This window comes from Protopterus annectens, chromosome 3.part0, assembly GCF_019279795.1.
Source record: "Protopterus annectens isolate FY-2018-M chromosome 3.part0, PAN1.0, whole genome shotgun sequence".
Taxonomy (NCBI): Eukaryota; Metazoa; Chordata; order Ceratodontiformes; family Protopteridae; genus Protopterus; species Protopterus annectens.
In genome coordinates, this window is record NC_056731.1 from 1,332,759,547 (window position 1) to 1,332,780,235 (window position 20,689).

The following is a 20,689-nucleotide window of genomic DNA, read 5'->3' on the forward strand; positions in this document are numbered from 1 at the left end:
GTTTTCAAGGGAGCATCTGGTGGTCAGCTGTGGGGTCCAGAGAGCTACTGCCAGACAGTCGATGTTAGAGACCTTTTTACTGCCATACTCAAAGATGGCACTACCTTCTTTGAGGATATGTTGTTTGGTTTTTTTCAGCTCTTTCACATGAACAAATAACCCTAGCATGTGAAATAATGAATTTAGTACTTGAAAATAACTTCCTTTACTTTGAAGGAGAATACTGTCAACAACTAAAGGGCATTGCGATGGGGGCTGCTTGTGCCCCCATCTATACCAATTTAGTATTACTGGGGTGGGAGACTAAATATGTGATGAATCGTCCTTTTTGCCACAGGATTAGAAGTTACTCAAGATTTGTGGATGACATTTCTATTCTGTGGGATGGACAACAGGATGTAATATAACATTTTATGTTATATTTGGACCAAATTACAGATTTTTTTAAAATTCACATATAATTATGACAGAAAAGGGATTAATTATCTTGATACATTCATTTCACATGATACATTTGGATTTAGATCTGTTATTTATAGAAAGAATACTTTTTGTAACAGTTATTTACATTTTGGCAGTAATCACCCCCCTGACACAAAAAAGAAGTATCATCAAGGGACAAGCGGTGAGAATGCCCTGTATTAATTTGAAAAAATATCACTCGTGTTTCAAGAGAGAGGATACACCAGAGCATTGATAAATGAAGTTTTAGATGAAGTATATAAGAAATAGGGTGTTTTATATACTCCATTGTTGGGTAAAGGACTTGCCCCTCATACAGCTATCACACTAGGACAGAATATGGAAAGTGTATATGAAAAGGCTTGTATTTTGCACTACAATTACCTTTCAGATGAGATCAAAGGAGCTTTCAGGGCTAACTGGATTATTTTCAGGACAAATCAAGATATCTTGAAAAAAGTGGGTACGATACCAAGATTTGTCAATAGTACAGGGCGTAATTTTAAAAAATTATTGGAAAGCAAAATTGATCCATCACAGACATTACTTTCAGGGACAAAAGCCTGTGGAATGTGTAACCAGTGTCCACATATTAACAAGGAAAGGGCAGTCACTTTAAACAATAAATTACATAGCCAAATTAATTTTCAGAAGGGTAATTGCTTGACAAATAGAGTAGTATATTTGGCTATGTGTATTTCATGTGCACATTCTTATGTGGGCAAAATGGAACATCCCTTAAAAAACAGGATTTATTTATATCTGAATGACATTAAAAATAAAAAAACTTAATAATGTATTATAAAGGCATTCACAGACCTGTAATAATTTTGTTAAATTTGTGTTTGGAATATTAGAAGTTGTAAGATTAGAACCTAGAGGTGGGAACTGGAAGAATAAGTTAAAGAAAAAAGAAAGAGAATGGCAGTTTAAACTGGCTGCCATGTTCTTTCCATGTGAAAATGATTTTATATCTATTTTACCTTTTTATATGAGAGAGCAAATGAGATATAATGCATTGCGTGCTATGGTATCTAGTAGGATACACGTTCAGTTTATTTTATATTATACACAGGGAATTATTTTAAACATACTAATATTATACCCATTTTCATTGTTTGTGGTCGTGGCTTTAAAACTCAGTTGTTTGTAGCCATGTGATAGATATGTTATTAATTGATGAAGGTATTTAAATGTTCAATATTTAACAGTTTGTCTCTTTTGAATGAGATGAAAGCGCTTAATATTTTTGTCTGGTTTCTTTAAATAATTTCCCCTACACTGCCAATGGGCGTTTCTAGTACCATATTTTTATTTTTATTTATGCAGATTATTTACTAGTACCACCTAACCTTTCAGCTTGTTTATGAGTATTTTATCTTTTAAACAGATATGCAAAGCTGTATGACCCAGACAACTGGATAGACATAGACCCTAGTACTGCTGCTATTAAACTTCGGAAATATCCAGATCGGGAGTCACCATACGTAGTCAATGGAACATATAATACCACAATAGTGGCTATAAGCACAGGTAAAAAAAAAAATAATTCAGTGTAACATTTTAACTCCTACTGAAGGCTCACGGAAAATGATATTCAAAAAATACAATGCAGTGCATGTACATTTGTATTTCCAGTATTTTAAGTATTTTTTTCATTCTGTGATTCAGTAATGTATGCAGACAGAATTCATAGACTTGGTACACACTATGCATGAGAAAAATTAAATTAAAAAGCCCACGTGTGATTGACAGACATCGTATTACCAGGACTGCACTATTATGGCACACACTATTTAAGTGGGTGTCATACATGCTAAACATGCATGGAACCTACACAGATAAACAACTTATCAAGAATAGTAATGCTAATGCAATTTACAAGAGAGAAAACAACTAGCAAGGGAGACATGAATATCACTGTGTTACGTTACAGTCACTGAAGTATACCAGCACACAGATGTTAGTGAGCACACACACACACACACACACACACACACACACACACACACACACACACACACACATGCACACACATATGCATGCACACACATAGGTCAACACGCACATGCAAAGAGATGCATTAAAATGTCTACTATTACACAGGCCATACACAGGTTAGTACAGCCAAAGGTATACTTGCCTGTACACACATTTGCAACACCTACAACCTGCAAGATGCCTAATGCCATCTGAGGAACTGCTATCTCTGATGCATACCACAGCTTTTATTCTGTGTGTGTGTGTGTGTGTGTGTGTGTGTGTGTGTGTGTGTGTGTGTGTGTGTGTGTGTGTGTACGCATGTATGATTCTCTGTCTGTGTGCCTGTGTCAGAAGTACAGATAGCTATTTTTGCGCCCAGTGCCACCCCCAAATCTGGCACTGGAATCAAGGATAAAAAAAAACTCTTTTCTCTTCTTAAACTGTAGCAAATAGTTGTTACAATTTATGCCACACACGCACAGAGTGCTACAGCAATTCAGATCTGACTGCAGATGCAGTACCATATTTATTTCTAAATTCCAGTATGGACTGAAGACAAAGAAGGATCTGCTAGTCAAGCCGCCACCCAGCCACCCTAGTCTCTGGTCTATATATCTCTAGTGTCAGTCAAAAGCCACTACACTGTTCCACCAATTCATATGCATGGACTTCACTCACTGCACAACAACCTAGTAAGTGATCTTATTCACTATATACAAGATCCTAGCAAGATAAAAAATGGGGACTAGTAAGTGAGAATGGGTAGCAAGACCAGAGCAATGGCTAGGATGGGGCAAAAGGGTCAGCTTTCCAGGTTGCAAGATGGAAAGGGTGCAATTTTCAGTACCAGCATTCAGTTTCAGAATGATAATACTGCATATGTGGTCAGAGCCAAAACACTTCAGACTCCATGTGTGGTCTAGTGCAGTATCAGCATTCAGAAATTAATTTCAATACTGTATTTTTAGTCAGGACTGATTTACTGATATTAGAACACATTGCTAGTCTAAAAGAACAGCAAAATAATAAAGGCTCTGCTGCATCTGTTTTTTTTACAGCAGCCCATAAAAAGTCATTTTAACTTCAGCAAGAATAAAGCAAATAGCCTACTACCATCTGGAGTCACTGTAGCACTGTATCATCATACAATTTTCAAAATGGGTAGCATGTTGAAAGAAATGTTTACAGAATGTCAGGGTGATGATGCACATTTTTTTAATTTCTCCATTTCTTAGCTGCTTTATTCAGTTAATGACATGTTTGTTTCTGGTTTGCATACAAATTTATTTTTACTTTTTGAGTTTTATACTGTTAATATGCATAACTCAGTACCTTCTTCCGATATAAAAAATCAGTAATTACTGCACACAGTAGCAACTATGTTCCTTGGTTTTCTCAGAAATGACAGTGCCATACAACTGTCTCTTTGTAAGAAGGGAGAATTGCTGTTCCCCCCAAAAAGTGTCCTCAAAAAGTGGGGAAAGATGAGAGATAAGTAAAGCATGATGCTCATCATTCTCATCTCTGCAGTAGACTTTTGGCTATATTGGTATTAACCTATTCAGACTACAACCGGCCAGCTTTACAGAGTTACAGCACCCTCCCATACCTACTCTGTGACCACTGATTTGTTAGTCCTATGGAGAGAAATAAGCAGTCAGTGTATATAAATCTTCAATACTTTCTTGCCACCTTGAGAATAAGCAGCTGTGAAACTTCAAAGGAGCAGCAATTGACTTCAAGCTTTATTTCTGTTAGAGGGATCCTTAGATAGAAACCCTTCCAGACAGAAATTATTGTGTTTTTAAGAAAATATCGATATATTTTATTTAATGACTAAAAGTGACATTTCTTGTTTCAAAAACCCAGGTGTTTCAGCTAAATGGCAATTCTGAATGTACATAACTTTTTCTTTTAAGTCTATTATGGGACAAATCCAGGACAATAAAGCCAAACCCCACTAGCACAGCGCTAGTGGGGTTTCACTTTATTGGCCTGAATTTGTCCATAAATAGACTTAAAATAAAAAGTCATAAACATTCAGAATTGTCATTTAGCTGAAACACCTGATGTCCTTATAGGGTAATTTGCATATATCCCATGCCGCCTCTAATATAAGAGGTTTAAGGAATCACGCAAAGGAAAGTCTAGCTTTGCTAGATTTTTCTTTTTGTATTTTTAACTGATTGTTTTTTCTGTGTGACCTTTTTACTCATTGTTTTAGTTTGTTTCAGAAACTCAGTATTTTTTCAAAATATTGAATGATTCATGTCAGGGACTGCTGTTTTAAGCTTTATGCTTATTTTTGTATTTTATGTGTGATTTTTTTGTGGAAAATGTGCACTTCTTGTAAAAACTTTTAAAGTATTTGTGTAATTGACAGATCAGTAAGTACTTTTACTGGGCAGAAAATGTTATGAAGGTTTTTAGTGATTGTATATACTTTGTGACAACATACCTGATTTTTGTTGTCAGTGTGCTTTGGGGGAAAGTGCTTCATTTTTGACAGCATTTTCTGTGTTTTTCTTATGTTTTTACAGAAAGGGGACTGTGTGGAGAGGTTTACGTGTGTGAGTACTGCTTGTGAACACTGTTATGACTTACCTACCAATGGACTCATTCTAGCACTGCTTACTGGCATTCAGACCTGTTCCTTGAAGACAGCATGCATACTTACTCCAGTGCTGCTAATCCCCCATTGTATCTAAACAGAAGAGGCAACATAAAATAGAGAGCCATTCCTACCTCTACTGGCTCAGGTTGTACTAGAGCCATTAGTGAGTGAACCCTTTCATGGTCTCTCTTGTTCTTCAGACTACTAACTTGCTTCTCTGTGCTCCTCTGGTGTAGTCCTTTAAGCCACCACTGAAAAGGGTTATGTCATGTCCTTTTTGGTTCTTCCAGTGGCTGATTTGAGCATGGCAATACCATCTTCTTTGGGTCTGAGAGATACTCCAGGAAACATGACTCAGGATAACCAGGAGAAGAGACCTTTTTACAGGACTGAAGTGTCATGCCCTATACAGTCTTCTTCTATGATGTTACCTGCAAAGAAAAAACAAAGGAGTAATCATTGTTCATCTGAAGATAGGGTGTCTGTTCATAAAGATGATTTTCTTGTCTTAGCTAGGCAATTATTGCAGGCTGTTAATCTTGGTGCTCTGAAATCCTCACCAGGGGGCAATATTAGTAAAGAAATTTCTGAGGCAACTCTGTCAGTGGATTCTAAAATAGACTGAGACAGGGCTTCTTTTCTTGCAAATTCCCATGTCCATACCTCTAATTCTGAGGAAACTCTGTTCTCTCTACTTCCTTTGGAGGAATTTTCCTTTTCACAAACTATGTTCAAGATGAATGAGGTGTTTTTTGGGAACAAGTATATGTTCCCCCTAAACTAAGGCAATATTATGATATGTTGCAAGTACATATACCTCATTTGACTTCTATTCATCCTAATTTACCAGCCTTGGTGGGTGTGTTTAGTGCTGCCTGTAATAATCCTGATTCTCAACCTTTGGTCCCCAAAAGGCAGATAGATTATATAAAGTACCTTAAATTAACACTTTTTTCATGTCTTGGATTAGACTCAGCTGCTATTTCCACCTCTTTACCAGCTAGATACAAGACTGTAGGTAAATCCTTCACATATGGATAAAGAAGGTATGGTATTGGACTAACTTGATGAGAGAATTTTCTCTTCTTCCACTTTGGCTTACAGAATTCTTAACTACCAGACAAATATGTGGAGAACTTTTTATGTTGTACAGACAGTTTTTGAGAATACTCAGGCATACTTCCTTCAGAATGTAACTCCGTTCTGAATCCTATTGTTTCTAATCTTTCTCAAGTATCTAAACATGCTCTGAAGAGTGTTTATGAATGTGCAGCTACTGTGTCTTGGGCTACTACTACTGCTACTGTTTTGAGGAAATATCCCAGGGTGCTTAACCAAATATTTGATGATGAAGTAAAGTCTGAAACTTTGAATTCTGCTTTAGATCAGGAGTTTTGTTTGGCCTGTGTACTATTCAGGTCCTCAAATAATTTAATGAAAGAGGGAAATTAATTCATGGATTGTCTTAGATTTTTCAAGTCCCCATTGTAAATCTTCCAAATCATATTTTCCATTTAAATATCAGAACAAGCAATCCTGCCACCTCAAGACAAACTTGGAACAAAAAAAGAGATGGCAGAAGGGGAAAAACAAGAAACAAGGATCCTTTCCAAAGAAAGGGACAGTCTAATCCCTTAGAATGACTATGATATAATTCTATCCGCCTTCCCTACATCACCTGCCCTATCACTCCAAATCTGTCCCAAAAATTAGCTCTTTACATTCCTGTTTGAGAGCAAGTTGTTTCAGAGTTTTCAGTGTTAAAGGTTGTTTTCGGGTGGGGACAGTTGGCACTCAATACAACCAGGGCCGGTGTTAGCATTTTGGGGGCCCCCAGCAAATGTCAAGTTGGGGGCCCCCTAGGCACTTCCAGTATAAGCATCATCCTAACAATGCCATCCATCCTAAGCAACCTTTTATTTCATGCTGCAAACTTTTAGGAGCAGTATCCACAGACAGACCTGCAGCTACAAGCTTTTACATTACAACAGGCCTATGTATCACACTATCACTATGTTGAGCTGTCTAACAAAGGGGCAGTTAGAGTTACTGGCACTTAGTTGCAACAGTGATACATTGCAACAAGTCTATGTACAGGTCTGGACTTAAAGTGAAATGATGACTGGGCCTACATTTCACCCCCCACACACACACACACCCCAGTCCTCTCCTCTGAGTCCTTCTCCTTTTGGGCTCCCCATACCATCCATGTTACCTTTTTCTTCCTTATCTCACATTTTGCCTTACTCTAAGCTTTTCAAGAAGCCATAACTTTCTATATGCTCTGAAGTGCATTTTACACAACCTTTTCGTCCAATAATAGCTTGAACAGAAATTATGATTAAGGAAAGAAATTCACTGTTGTGGTTCAGCTTTAGTTTTCCTTGCATCCTTCAACACACCTTTCCTGAACAAGACAGCCCAGTAATAACCATTTAGAAAATAACTCAAGTCAGGGCCCAAGAAGCCACAGGTTTACAGATGGTCTGGGATGCATTTTAGAGCATTTTTAACATTTTACTCCAATGGTTGCCTAAATAAATTTCAGTCTTATTTTTTCAAGGCATAATTTGTGCCCAAGGCTTAATTTTCAAAGCTGACAAAATTGTAGCTTACAGTAAACTAACAAGCCAGTAGTTGTGAGAATATTTAAGTCTTATCTGGAAATACTGCCTACCTCCCTAACTCTCTAATAAAGACAAGTCACTGCCTATGCATCCCTCTGGTGTTAGACTGGGATAAAAGCAGAGATTTAAATTGCCTTTGTCATATATTTCAAGTGACTGATGATATACATATACATAGCATGTTCTTCACCCCAGCCGTCAAAGGTAGCCGCATGTATATGTGCCTAGTATGTGATTGTGAAAATGATTTCAGTAATATTCAAGTTTGTTGCTCCTGGACAGTACACCTCTCTTACACAAGCTATAGTAACCTTCTTTGTATACCTCTGAGGTCTGTGAGAAACACTGCCCTCAGCTCAGACACAAGCTATAATGACTTCATGTGCACACCTCTAAGGTTTGACTGTGATGAAAATTAAAGATAATATCCACACAATCTCTAGCCCAGCTTTATGTACACACACACATTTGAGCAGGGCTGGTTTTAGAATGGGTGTGGTTGTAAACAGAGGCTATTATTAGCTTTATCCTAAAGGGTCATATCTCAGCACCATTCAGGTTAAACAGCGTATTCAGAAAATTGATATTTTTTTTCAAGCAACAACAGCTTTGGTTGGGCCCCCCCCAGTCAAGGATGATAAAGGAGTCCCCCCATCCCATTATCCATTTAGGTGAGTGGGGGAGTGGGGCAACTCCAATATCATCCAATATCCAAGTGTCTGAATGATATATGTCTGTGTCTTACTTCGAAATATAATTACTTGTTAGGTACATTTTTACTGATACACAGAAGAATAATGACTGTGTCCTGGCATTATTGGGTGCATACACAGATAAAAATCATTGATGTTTTTACACACACACACACACACACACACACACACACACACACACACACACACACACACACACACACACACACACAACATGCATGCATAAGCCACAGCAGTACTAGTTATTGCCTTGTGCAACATTGGTACTGCCACACCAGATTAGTCACTGCTGTTTAGCAGTCATCAAACAGCAGAAGCAGTAAGATTTATCCCATTGAGGAGTAATGCATACTTGTCACTGTCCCTACTTTCACAGACCTTCCCTGATTTTGTTCATACTTTTGCTTTATCCTTCGTAAAAAGTCTGATTTGCTGGTAAATCATTCAGGATTACAAACAGTCAATTAATCCAGACATCTGAGTTTTATACTTATTGTCCAAAAATAGATGTTGATGCAAAATATGTTATTCTAGTAACTTTATAAGTGAATTAGAGAAATATTTAAACATATTTATGATTCTGAGCATTTATTCTATTATTTTTGGGATTGTACTGAATTCTTAAGCAAAGAAATTGAGTTATAGAATCAGGTGTTCTGGTATTAGTTATAAAACTACCTGAAGAGAAACTATCCCTGATGATCGGAAGCATCAGCTCTTCTTAAAATCCAAAGTTTGCACTGAGGTAAGTCACTCTGGGCTGCTGATCCCTCTAGTGCTTATATTGTTCATGTTCATTATCATCTTCATCCTAACAGGGTCATATCACAGCCCTGTTCATGTTAAAGAGGATAATTAGGAAATTAATGCATTTTTCATTCCTCATTTTCCCCAATCAGCAGCAGCTTTGTGGGGCCCCACACAGACAAAGATGATTAAGGGGCCCCTGCAGCCATGGTTTTGCAGGGACTAAAAGCTGGCTATGTAGTTAGTTTTAGTGGAGCAAATGTCCAGCAGGGTTTAACTAAGCCAGGAGCACTATGTCAGTAGTAAAATATTTAATGGCATTCTGATGCCTGTTACTTGACAAAACACCGTTACTACAACCAGAAATATCTTTGAATTTTAAGATATAAATAAGAGTTAGCCTCATAGTTTATTAAGTATGCAAGACTGCTGCACTAGCTTTTGCTGGTTTTACAGATGTGACAAAATATCAGGATAAGATAACTTGCTGTGGTTGGTGGTGCCTAAAACCGGCTATGAATACAACTACCTCCTTTCAGGGGAATTCATCCCCATCCTCTGAACCATATAGAGTGTTTTTCTTTTTCATTAGGTGCTTCAGCACTTACTATTCCTAGCAGTCAAAGAATCAGTTCTTTCAGATCAAAGGGGCAAATACTTTGTTCCTAGAATGTTTTTGGTTCCGTAGTAAGAGCTCTCATGGTGTATATCCTGTTGTATATCTTTCTCAATCTGTATGTGAAAGCACTAAAATTCAAAATACTGAAACTGACCCTTCGGAGTATAGGTCTCATTCATCCCTTGCATTTCATGTTAACACTAGATCCAAACAATGCTTACTGTCACATCTCCATAGCCACAGGCTTTAGGAAGTTTCTTAGATTTACTGTACCTGGGTTATCCACAGCTCCAAGGGTGTTTACTAAGTGTTTAGCTCCAGTGATAGCTCACTATAGGGTCCATGACATTCATGTATTTCCTTATTTAGATTAGAGTCTTTTTCCAGATGTCAACAGTCCTTAACATGAGTTCCACCTGTTCTTACTAATCTGAGATTCTAGATAAATGTACAAAAAAAACCTCCTTGACTCCATCACACAGGTCTGTGTTTCTGGGTTGCTTTCTAGAAACCTTTCACCAAAAAGCAAAAGGATTCTTTTACACAAGAGAATGAAGATTTTTACTTGTAAGCTTACCAAGTTTCTCTAATCAATCTCAGACTTCAGCAAGAGAATATCTCAGGATTCTAGGGTTCATGGTTTTTAAGATTCGCATGATCCTTTTGGTTCGGTTGCAATAAAGGCTGTCTTCCACAATTAATTGTTCGTTTCAGTAATAATCACATCCAATAGCTCCAACATAAAAATGTATTAGTAACAATGGACAATGTAAAGAATAGATTTAGCGCTTTCGTCTCCCACCGGAGACCTCATCAGAATCAATTAACTTTGCTCAAACCATTCCTTTTATATAAAAAACACACATTAATATCAATTAAATAATAATGACATAACAATAAAAAGTGAAAAAGTCATTGGCTGGCCATACAAATCCTTCTGACAAGTTGTAAAAGGTATTAAAGATACATACTCCCCTTACACCTATCAAAGAACAGGAAATGTTAAGACATAGAACCTAAAAGAATACAATATAGGAAATTGACTTTTGCCTTTGTGCAGCTAGTCAAGAACACAATCAAAGGAACATTGTCAAAAAGCATCATCAGGAAAGTACCCTAAAAAACAATTCTAATAATCAGCATTAAACAATACCGGTAAACCTACAAGGTATTGTATATAATAATGAAATACTTTCAAACCCCAGTTTAAATATATAAATAAATTTAAATGTAAGCTATAAATATATATATATTTCTAAAAAATATATATAATTGTGGAAGACAGCCTTTATTGCAACCGAACCAAATCTTCTGGTTATAGTATTTCGTTTTTGAAGTGGTTCTCATGATCCTTCTCATTGGCTTACACATGAGAAAAATCAGTGTTTTATAAAGAAACACATAGACCCAACACCTTCATACTCTGGAATTTCAGATTCCAATTTTGGGCTTTGTCAAAAGGGAATTGCACTGGTGAAGGCAGCAAATGGCTCTAAATCCAGGTCTCCTTTGTCCTCCTCAGATCATAAATCAATCTGTAACTACAGACACCTCAGATTTTGCTTAGGAAGCAGCATCTATGGGGTAAATGTTCAAGGCTTGTGGAACTCCTTGAGACAGACCAAAGCACATAAATGCCACATAGATGTTGGCTGTGATCCATGCCTTAAAATGTCTTCATCATCTATGGTCCCCAGGACCTTTTTAGGAGACTACAGACAACAGAGTGATGTGGTACATAAACAACCAGGAGGGCATTAGGTTGCACCCTCTGTAATGGCTTGGGAGGTATCGCTACATCATTCCTAAACCTTCTAAATATCTTGCATTCTATCAGAGCAAATTGTAGTACCAGACAAGCTGGGTAGGACCAAGACAGACCCTCAGAAATGGAAATTGAATGACAGGGTCCTCTGGGAACTGATCTAGTTGTGGGGACTACATCAAATTGATCTGACTGCTTTCTTTCAGAACTGACAACTGAATAAATTCTGCTCAAGGCCTTGCAAGCAAGCCTGGAATGCAGATGCATTTTCATTCCTGTGGCCAGAAATGTTCCATTATGTACTAACATCCTTTCAACTGATATACAGGGTAATTGTGAAGTTTCAAAAGGACTCTGCAAAAATCACAGTAGTGACTCCCTGCTGGCAAAGGCAACACTGGTTTCTCTTCTTTTGGAAATAACCAAGGGCAATTACCACAATCTTACTCTCGGATTGGTCCTACTCACACAAGACAAGGGGAATTTGATACACACCAATTTCAAGCAACTATATCTAACTGCCTGTATGATTCTGTTTTGATTGCTTTTGGGTACTGCTTTCATGAGTGTCTGCAGCAGGTACTAAAGTAAGAAAACCTGCTACTAGGAAATCTTATATTGGCAAGAGGAAAATATTTTCTAGTTAGTACCTATCCAATAACTAAGGCCCCAATGAGGGATTATGTGCTACAGATTCTGAACTTTCCTCTTATCTTTCTTATTTCCCTGTCAAGATACATCTTGCAGCCATTTTAGCATGCCTGTCCATAGATCCTTCCCCATCTTCTCTTTGGTAAAACAGTTTCTCAGGGATGGTGAAGGTTACATCTTAGACCACCTAGAAAAGAGGTGGCCCCTTTCTGGGATCTTAACTTTGTGTAGAAAAAGTTAACTATGTCTTTGTTTGAACCAGCTCATCACACTGATTTAAGGTTAATTACATGGAAGACTGTGCTTCTTACTGGTCTGACATCACCAAGAACAATATCTTGTTTGAAAGCTCTCGTGGTGGATGACCTATGTTTGGTCTTCCAGAGAGATAGGGTCACATTAAGAACAAATACCACATTTATGCACACAGTTGTTTTACAGCTTACATTGAATCAAGCCATCGGTCTGCCTGTGCTCTATCCAGATCCTCAGAACCAAGGAGAAAATATTTTACATATCTTGACAAAACTTAAGTCATTTAGAAAAGCAGATCAGCTGTTTAATTCTTATGATATGACAAAGAAGGGGACAACTCATGTTAAAACAAATTATTTTAAAGGTGGCTTTCCTCAGTATTGTCTATTGTTATACTTACCGTGGAAAATCTATTCCTGGAAGTATCAAGGTATGAATTATTTGAATATGTACTCTTATGATGTTTACTTACACAAATCTTCTTTACTTGAATATGTATGAATAGAAGATTTCTAGTAGATGCAGTATGTAAAGAGAGGATTTTTCATAGTATAACATTTCTGATGTTTCACTGTTGAGAATCTCTGAATAACATTTATCATATCTTCTTATAGATCTACAATGAGGTACACTTGTGGAAGTCATTTTTTAAAGCAAAAATTCAAAATAATTTCTCCAGGCATTGTATCTTGTTCCTAACCAGGTTCAGCTGTCACTGCATAGTTTGTTAAAACTTCTAAGAAACTTATTTAGCCTTCCTTCTCCTTTATGAATATAGTAGTATTGGTGAAGGCAGATTGCTTATAGCCCTGGTAAATTGTCACAGGTCTATAATTGTTGAAAAATAGGATCGTCTTTCCTTAAATAGGAAATTGAAAATGTAATTTTATAATGTTGTAAAATAGACCTAGAGAAAAGGGTAAGGATAACTCTTGCTGTTGTTGCTGTCTTTAGCAGCAAAAGCTTACATTACTTTAATTATTGGTTTTATATTTCCTGTTTTGTAATTTGAGAGTAAAATAATTAAATAGATTATTCTACGGTTTCTGACAGTTCTTCAGTTGTTACATTTGAAAAGTATTCTTTGTGCAGAAATATTTTTATGCCAAGAACTACTTATGTAGTCTTACTAACTACATTTTTAAATATTTATATGAAAAAGATCAGTAAAAATTCAGAGAAAGGAAAATTATATGAACTGAGAATATGGTTAACATAATTAGCAAAGTATAAAGCATAGAATAAAATCAATAATGATTTGAGATGGCTTTAAAAGGTAAACAAAATAAGAATTATTTTACTCAAAAAGGGTGTGACATCTACACATCATTGTTTAGGCTTATAATGTACATAACAGAGCATTCTGCCGTCAATACAATGAACAGTAAAAACTTGAAAGAAAAAAACAGCTGAACTTTTGATTAAACTGCACTTAAACTGAATGCCATGTCATCAAGTATAAAGATGCTGAAATTCATAATAATAATGAAAGGAACATTTACTTTTAATAGCTGGCAGTTTATTTCACATATAAGTGTAGAATGTGGATATTATTCTAATTTACTCTGCAGAGTATGCATTAATTCAACAGAAACCCAGTAGCTTTGCCAGTATGAGACTCTATAGCAATAACCAATGACTGGGTGTGGTATATTGAAGATTTACCCACAGTTGGTGTGATTTAATCATGAGGGCAAAGTCCCAAGCCAACTCCTCCACCATTCTCTATCTCTGTAAAACCAGTGCTCTGTTTCTCTGCTCCAAGTAGCTGACACACACACTTTTTGAGATTTGATTTACACACACGCACACACACACACACACACACACACACACACACACACACACACACACACACACCCTCTGCCCAGATTATACTCCAAAACCAGCTACTCTAAGGCCCTTACAAGGGTAACCAATTATACTGAGTACAATTAATATTAATACAAATGGTAGTGTTTGACCAATGTAGTAAGGCTTTCAGGAGTGGCCACAGTGTCACCAAATAAATATAAGTACTCTCAGAGGTTAAAATATCCTCTAAAGCACCAGACAAAATGAAAAGTTTAAATATATTTAATAATAAATAATAAAAGAACATGAAAATACTAAATATCTATTTACAATAAACACAATAGTTTCAGTCACAGGAAATATTAAAATAACACAGATGAATTGATTCACACCAATACAGAAAACAGTACTTAACAAATCTCATTATATTTTCCTGACTGATCTAAATAATTACTATTTCCTGGTTACTTACTAAAGCATGGCAAGGTGAAGTGGGTGAGTGATCCTTATATATCAGGTTTCAAAAACAGACTGCTCTGAGACTTCTGTTTCATCTAGTATTAAAACCTCATTTCAGTGCTAGATTACATAATGACATTACATACAACTGATTATCTGAAATCTGGTTCCCATACTACCCCCTTTCACTAGAAAATGAACCAGAATCTTCCACATATGTGTTACCATACACACAGACAGAGTTTTGCTAAGATGTGTTATAGCATCTGGAAGCCATAAAACCATTTCAACACTTCCACCCTTCCAGGGTAGCAGTTACTTTACTGCTAAGGACAATACAGCAGGATTCCTTGTCCTTGTTTTCACAGTCATTTTGTCTATGGTTGCAATCAGAACTGTAAGATACAATCTTTATTGCCTAAATTAAGTAATTTAATTTCAGGATATTTTTCTAAAAGTTAGCTGGGGATGACCCTAACCTCTTCTCTTCCTGTATCCTCTATTTCAATGTATACATTTAATCAGTTACAGTAGTATAGTCTGACATACATGCATATTTCTTTTCTGTCTAGCAGGACACACTGTTGCTTCATTTTTAACACAAGCAGTTTTACAAATACATTTTTTTAATACAAGCATCTGTACAAATCAGTTTGATATACAAATGACATATAATTCTTTACAAAACTCAAGCTAGCTATACTGTCATATGTTACACATTCACTGCCCTACTTCTCCTGTCATAATTGGTGTAGAACAGTGTGTGTGTGTTGTACCTTTAAGAAGCATTTCCAAGGACAGCACATGCATATAAATAGCAAACATGTTCAGAGGGTCATAGTTTGGTACTAGGCTATCGGCCCTAGGGCCTATACAAGCCTAGCAATAACAATTCCCTGGACATTTCTTCCCACAATATTTACTTCCCTGGACCCCTGTCTAGCAGGGTGACTGACATGATCCCTGGGGTGAATTTCCTATCTCCCATCCAATCATCAAGGTTCCTTTTGAAGAGGGCTAAGGAGGCACTCTGCTTGACATGTATGGGCAGTCTATTCCAGAGTATGGGGAGTCTCTGAGTCAGGCACCTATTCCTCCAGTATGTTTTGTTCATTGTGATGACAAGGTTTAAATCCCTGGAGCGTGTGGCTCTGAGGGATTGGGATTTCTTTAATTGGAGCATGTCCAGCAACTCAGGGTTTGACATGGCCTTGTATGTTAAGCAGAGGTTGCCTCTGAGTAGACGATATGCCAGAGAGTATAGCTGGAATTTTTTTAGATGGTCAGCATAGGGCATCTGTTTTAGGCCTGTGATTCTTTTAATGAGGTATTTCTGCGGCCTTTCCAGCTGTTGCAGATGTCTTGTGAGGTACATACCAAACAAGGTGTTGTACTCTATAATGGGTCTAATGAGGGATGAGTACAGTGGGACAATGACCTCCATTTTTCAGGATGAAAAGCTCTTAGTGATGAGGTGTGCCACATAGAAGGATTTCCTGACTGTTGTGGTGATGTGGTTATCGAAGGTGAGACCACTGTCCACCTGTGTCCCTAAGTCTCTCATCACAATTTTGGTGTTTAGTGTACTGCCACCTATGTGGTAATTCACAAGTACATGTTTTTTCCCAAAGGGGATAACTATACATTTCTTGGCATTGAGCTTCAGCCCATGGCTCTGGCACCAAGCATCTGTTTCTGTAAGGCCCTTTTATAGAATATCTACATCATTTGGGGATTCAATAATGGCTCCCAATTTGCAATCATCTGCGAACTTTGTTATCCAGAGTCTCTTAGTGTTGGCCTGTACTTCAGAGAAGTAGATGCCAAACAAGAGCGGCCCCAGGACTGAACCCTGAGGTACTCCACTTGTTACTTGTCTGGAGCTGGATTTGGAGTTGGCTACTTTTACAGTCTGGGCTCTGTCAGTAAGCCAGTTGGCAACCCATTGAGTGATGTAGGGATTTATGCCCATCTTAGTAAGTTTATCTATGATTCCAGAGTGGGGGATGGGGACGAAGGTCTTGGCAAGGTCCAGATAGGCTGTGTGGACCATCTTACCCTCGTCCACAGCACTGGAGACTGATTCAAAGGAGTCAATCAAGTTCAGGAGCCAAGATCATCCCTTCATGAACCCAAACTGGGCGGGGTCCAGTGTTTGAAAGTTGCCAATGTCTTTGTCTTGTGCAAGCTTCAGTGCCATTTTGAAAGTGCAGCCATGTATGAGTGTGATAGTCAGTTTGTTTATAAGTTTATCTAAGTTGATGTATTTGTATGGGATCACTATGGAATACCAAATTTCCACAATGCCAAAATTCTGAATCCTGAGGACCAGAATCTCGAGATTGTAGAATCTCGAACATAGTGAATGGTGATTGCTGTACAGTGCAGAACGGGAACTTTGCCATTCACTCCACTGTAGTGCGATCTCAGAGTTGGTAGATTTGCATTGCAGGGGGTGTGGGGGGTGCAGGGGGGCTTGCTCCCCTGCATACACATTAGAAGAGTATGTTGTATGTTTTACTTTTTTTTTTTTTTTTTTTTTAAGTTTTAAGATTCCGCAATCTCCAAATTCTGGTCCTCCAGATACAGAGTCTCTGGATTGTGGAATTTTGGTATTCCATAGTGATTCCATTTGTACATAATAAAGCTGCTTGAACAGAACCTACAACTGTTTATCTGTTTTATCCTGACCAGACGAGGGACATGGCATCAGAACCAGGGTTCCATAGACTGTTTTTCAGAGGTACGCGGTGCAGAGTTAACAATAAAGGTAAATTAAGTGAACTGAGTGCAATAAAGAGCCCAGAAATGAACTAAAGGTAATGAAAACTTGAACAAACATTTTTTTTATTAAAAAGATAAAACGGAGCATTACAAGGGCACAGAATGCATTATTAAGCAAACAAATAACAAATATTTATTAAGCAAACAAAAGCCACAAAAAGTATTAATTAAATGAAATGTTTGAAGTTAAGATATTTGATAAAACGATTATCAGAAAAGCATATAAAGGGTTCAGAATTGCCTCAGAATTGCAAAAAGTAAAATGAGCATGTTTAGAGTAAAATGAGCACAAGGAAAGTATAATGGTCATGAAAAGAGATTAAATGGGCAAAACAAATATAATAAAGGGCAAAAAGACCACATTAAGCATAAATAAAGTAAGGTGACTGCATGGTTTTGGCAAATTACTGTGTTTTGGCATAAAGTATTATTTTGACTTCATTGAAGCTAGTCAGGGCATAACTAGAGTTATTTAAAGTATCTCAAAGTGTGTAAAAGTGCTTGCAGTGTGTGTTTATTACTGTGCATTTATTCTGAAGAGTGTATTGTATGCAAAATGCAACTATTTAGTGAAGAGCAGTCAAAATACAACCATTTCAAAATGTTTCTTGTGCTGGGTATGTCTATTCACAAAGTGCTGCCATTACAGAGTGTTTCTTGCACTGTATAAAGTTATTTCATAAAGTACAACCATTTTTGGAAGAGTTGCGGTGTGCTGTGTACTGTTCTTTCACAAAATGCAGTTACTTTGAAATGTTTCTTACTTTGAGCTTCTTCTACCCAGTTTATTTGCATAGTGCAGTTATTTTGAAATGTTTCTTACACTGATAAGAGGTGATTTCTCTGAGTACAATGATTTCAAGAGTGTTCTTTTACCAAAGAGACTTATTTTGCCACATTCAGTTACTCAGAGGCTTGGTGTGCTATTGGGCATAGTTACAAGTACTGGCTTAAATTTCTGGCATACGTACATGTGTGTGTGTGTTTGTGATTATTTGCAAATGGCTTCACTGGAATGTATCAATATGGCAGAGGCATTTCACAGACCAGGTCCACTTGTATTTGATCAGAATATTGCAGAGAATTGGAGAATATTTGAGCAAGAGTATTATATTTTCATACAAGCAGCTTATTCTGACAAAGATGCACGTACCAAGGCATTCATTTTGCTAAACCTAGCAGGGTTAGAGGCCATTGAAAAAGAGCACTTATTTGTGTATGCACCAGCAGTATATGAAGGAGAGGGGGAAAACCATCATAATGTTGTACAGCCTGAATCAAAGGAGGACCCCGAGTGCTTGAAATGCAAATTCAGAGAAATGTGCAACCCCCAGACAAATGTTACATTAGAAAGGCATTTGTTTTACACAAGTGATCAAAAGCCAGGAGAAACTTTTGCAGCTTATATTTCTGATCTGAGAAACAAAACAAAAACATGCAAGTTTGGTGATTTAAAGGGTGAGTTAATAAAGGACAGACTTGTGTGTGGTATTAATAATGCTGCAATGAAAAAGATTTTGTTTTGTGAGAGTGATTTAACGCTGAACAAAGCTATTGAGATTTGTCAAATCCATGAGGTTACAGAATAAAGAGACCAGAAATGAACTAAAGGTAATGAAAACTTGAACAAACATTTTTTTTTTATTAAAAAGATAAAACGGAGCATTACAAGGGCACAGAATTATTTATTAAACAAAAAACAAATATTTTTTTTAACAAAAAAAAAACAAAAAAGAAAGGCACACAAGTATGCTTGCAAGTGATAAGAGCATGGTTTCAGCAGGCTCCAGTGCAAATATAGATAGCATGCAGCATGTGGCTAGCAGAAACAGGCCTAAGCACATGTCAGCTACAGACCCTGTGGAGCTTCATGTGAAAACTTGTAGTCTTCCAGCAAGTTCTAAGACTAGTTCAGTAAAAAGGACATGCTCAGTGTAGTACAGGGGTGAGTCAGCAAAACCTAAGTCAAATTTTATTGTTAACTGTCACAATTGTGGTGCCAACCATGATTCTAAAAGAGAAAAGTGCTTAGCATTTGGTTGGCAATGCCACAAGTGAAAAAATGGAAGCATTTTAAAAGTTTTGCAAATCAAGTAAACCTCACTCAGTTATAAAGAAGGGTCACTTAAAAAGCAAACTGATCGTATAGGGTTGCAGTCTACTTTCTATGTAGATGGTTTATCAGTAATTGGTGAAACGATTAATGCGGTAGATGTATTGGCAAAGAATGAGGTGTTTTGTACTGTCCTGATCAATGGTAAATCCACAGAGCTCAAAGTCGACACTGGTTCAAAGTGTAATGTTATGTCAGCTGAAACATTTGCTAAAGTGAGAGGTGGTGAGCAACTTAATGTGGCCATTTGTGTTAAACTTGTTGCTTATGGAGGTGAAGAAATTCAAACCAGAGGTTCAGTAGTGCTTTCATTTTATTTGGCTGAGAACAGTTACAGTTTACTATTCTATGTGGTTCAAAGACCTGTGCAGTCATTATTGGGTCTCAGAGACAGTTTGAGAATGAATCTGCTTTCCTTTACTACACAAGCCCATCATTTAAGCACATGTGCCAGTTCCAGTTTCACAGATGCTATTTTCTCAGAATATGCAGATGTTTTTAATGACAAGCTAGGCAAACACTTCCAGTAGTGTATTCTATGAAGTTAAACCCAGAGTTCAGTCCAGTGGTCAGACCAGCAAGAAGAGTTCTGATAGCTATGCAGAACAAGGTCAAAGCTCAGTTGGATAGAATGGTGCAGCAAGGTTAATTTGTCCAGTTACATAACCTACTGAATGGGTGTCATCCATGGTAGCATCTCACAAAAAAGGCTCAGACAAAATCAGAATATGCATTGACTCAAGAGATTTGAACAAAGCATTAGAGACCTCATCATCCTATGCATACAGTTGAGGAAGTCTCAGCCCTGATACCAAATCCCACTGTTTTTTCTGTCTTGGATGCTAAGAGTTCATTTTGGTAAGTGATGCTTGATCGAAAATCTTCACTACTGACTACATTCAGTACTCCATTTGGAAGATATAGGTTCCTCAGGATGCCATTTGGAATAAATTCTGCAAGTGAAGTCTTTCAGCATGCAAGGTAGCAAATTTTTTCAGGTTATCCTTGTGCCAGAATAGTACATGATTTATTGGTTGGAGGAAATGGTGAAGCAGAGCATGACAGAAACCTCAGGAAAATTCTAGACAGTGCACATAAAGTGA

General features: G+C 37.2%; 1 protein-coding gene across 1 annotated transcript in view; it reads left to right on the plus strand.

Moving 5' to 3' along the window:
- Positions 1–20,689, plus strand: part of LOC122796735 (desmoglein-2-like) — a 1,204,637-nt gene that overhangs the window by 903,674 nt on the left and 280,274 nt on the right. Inside the window, exon 10 of the mRNA XM_044065444.1 lies at positions 1,853–1,995. Within this exon, the coding sequence (XP_043921379.1) occupies positions 1,853–1,995 (143 nt within the window). The remainder of the gene's footprint in view (positions 1–1,852; positions 1,996–20,689) is intronic.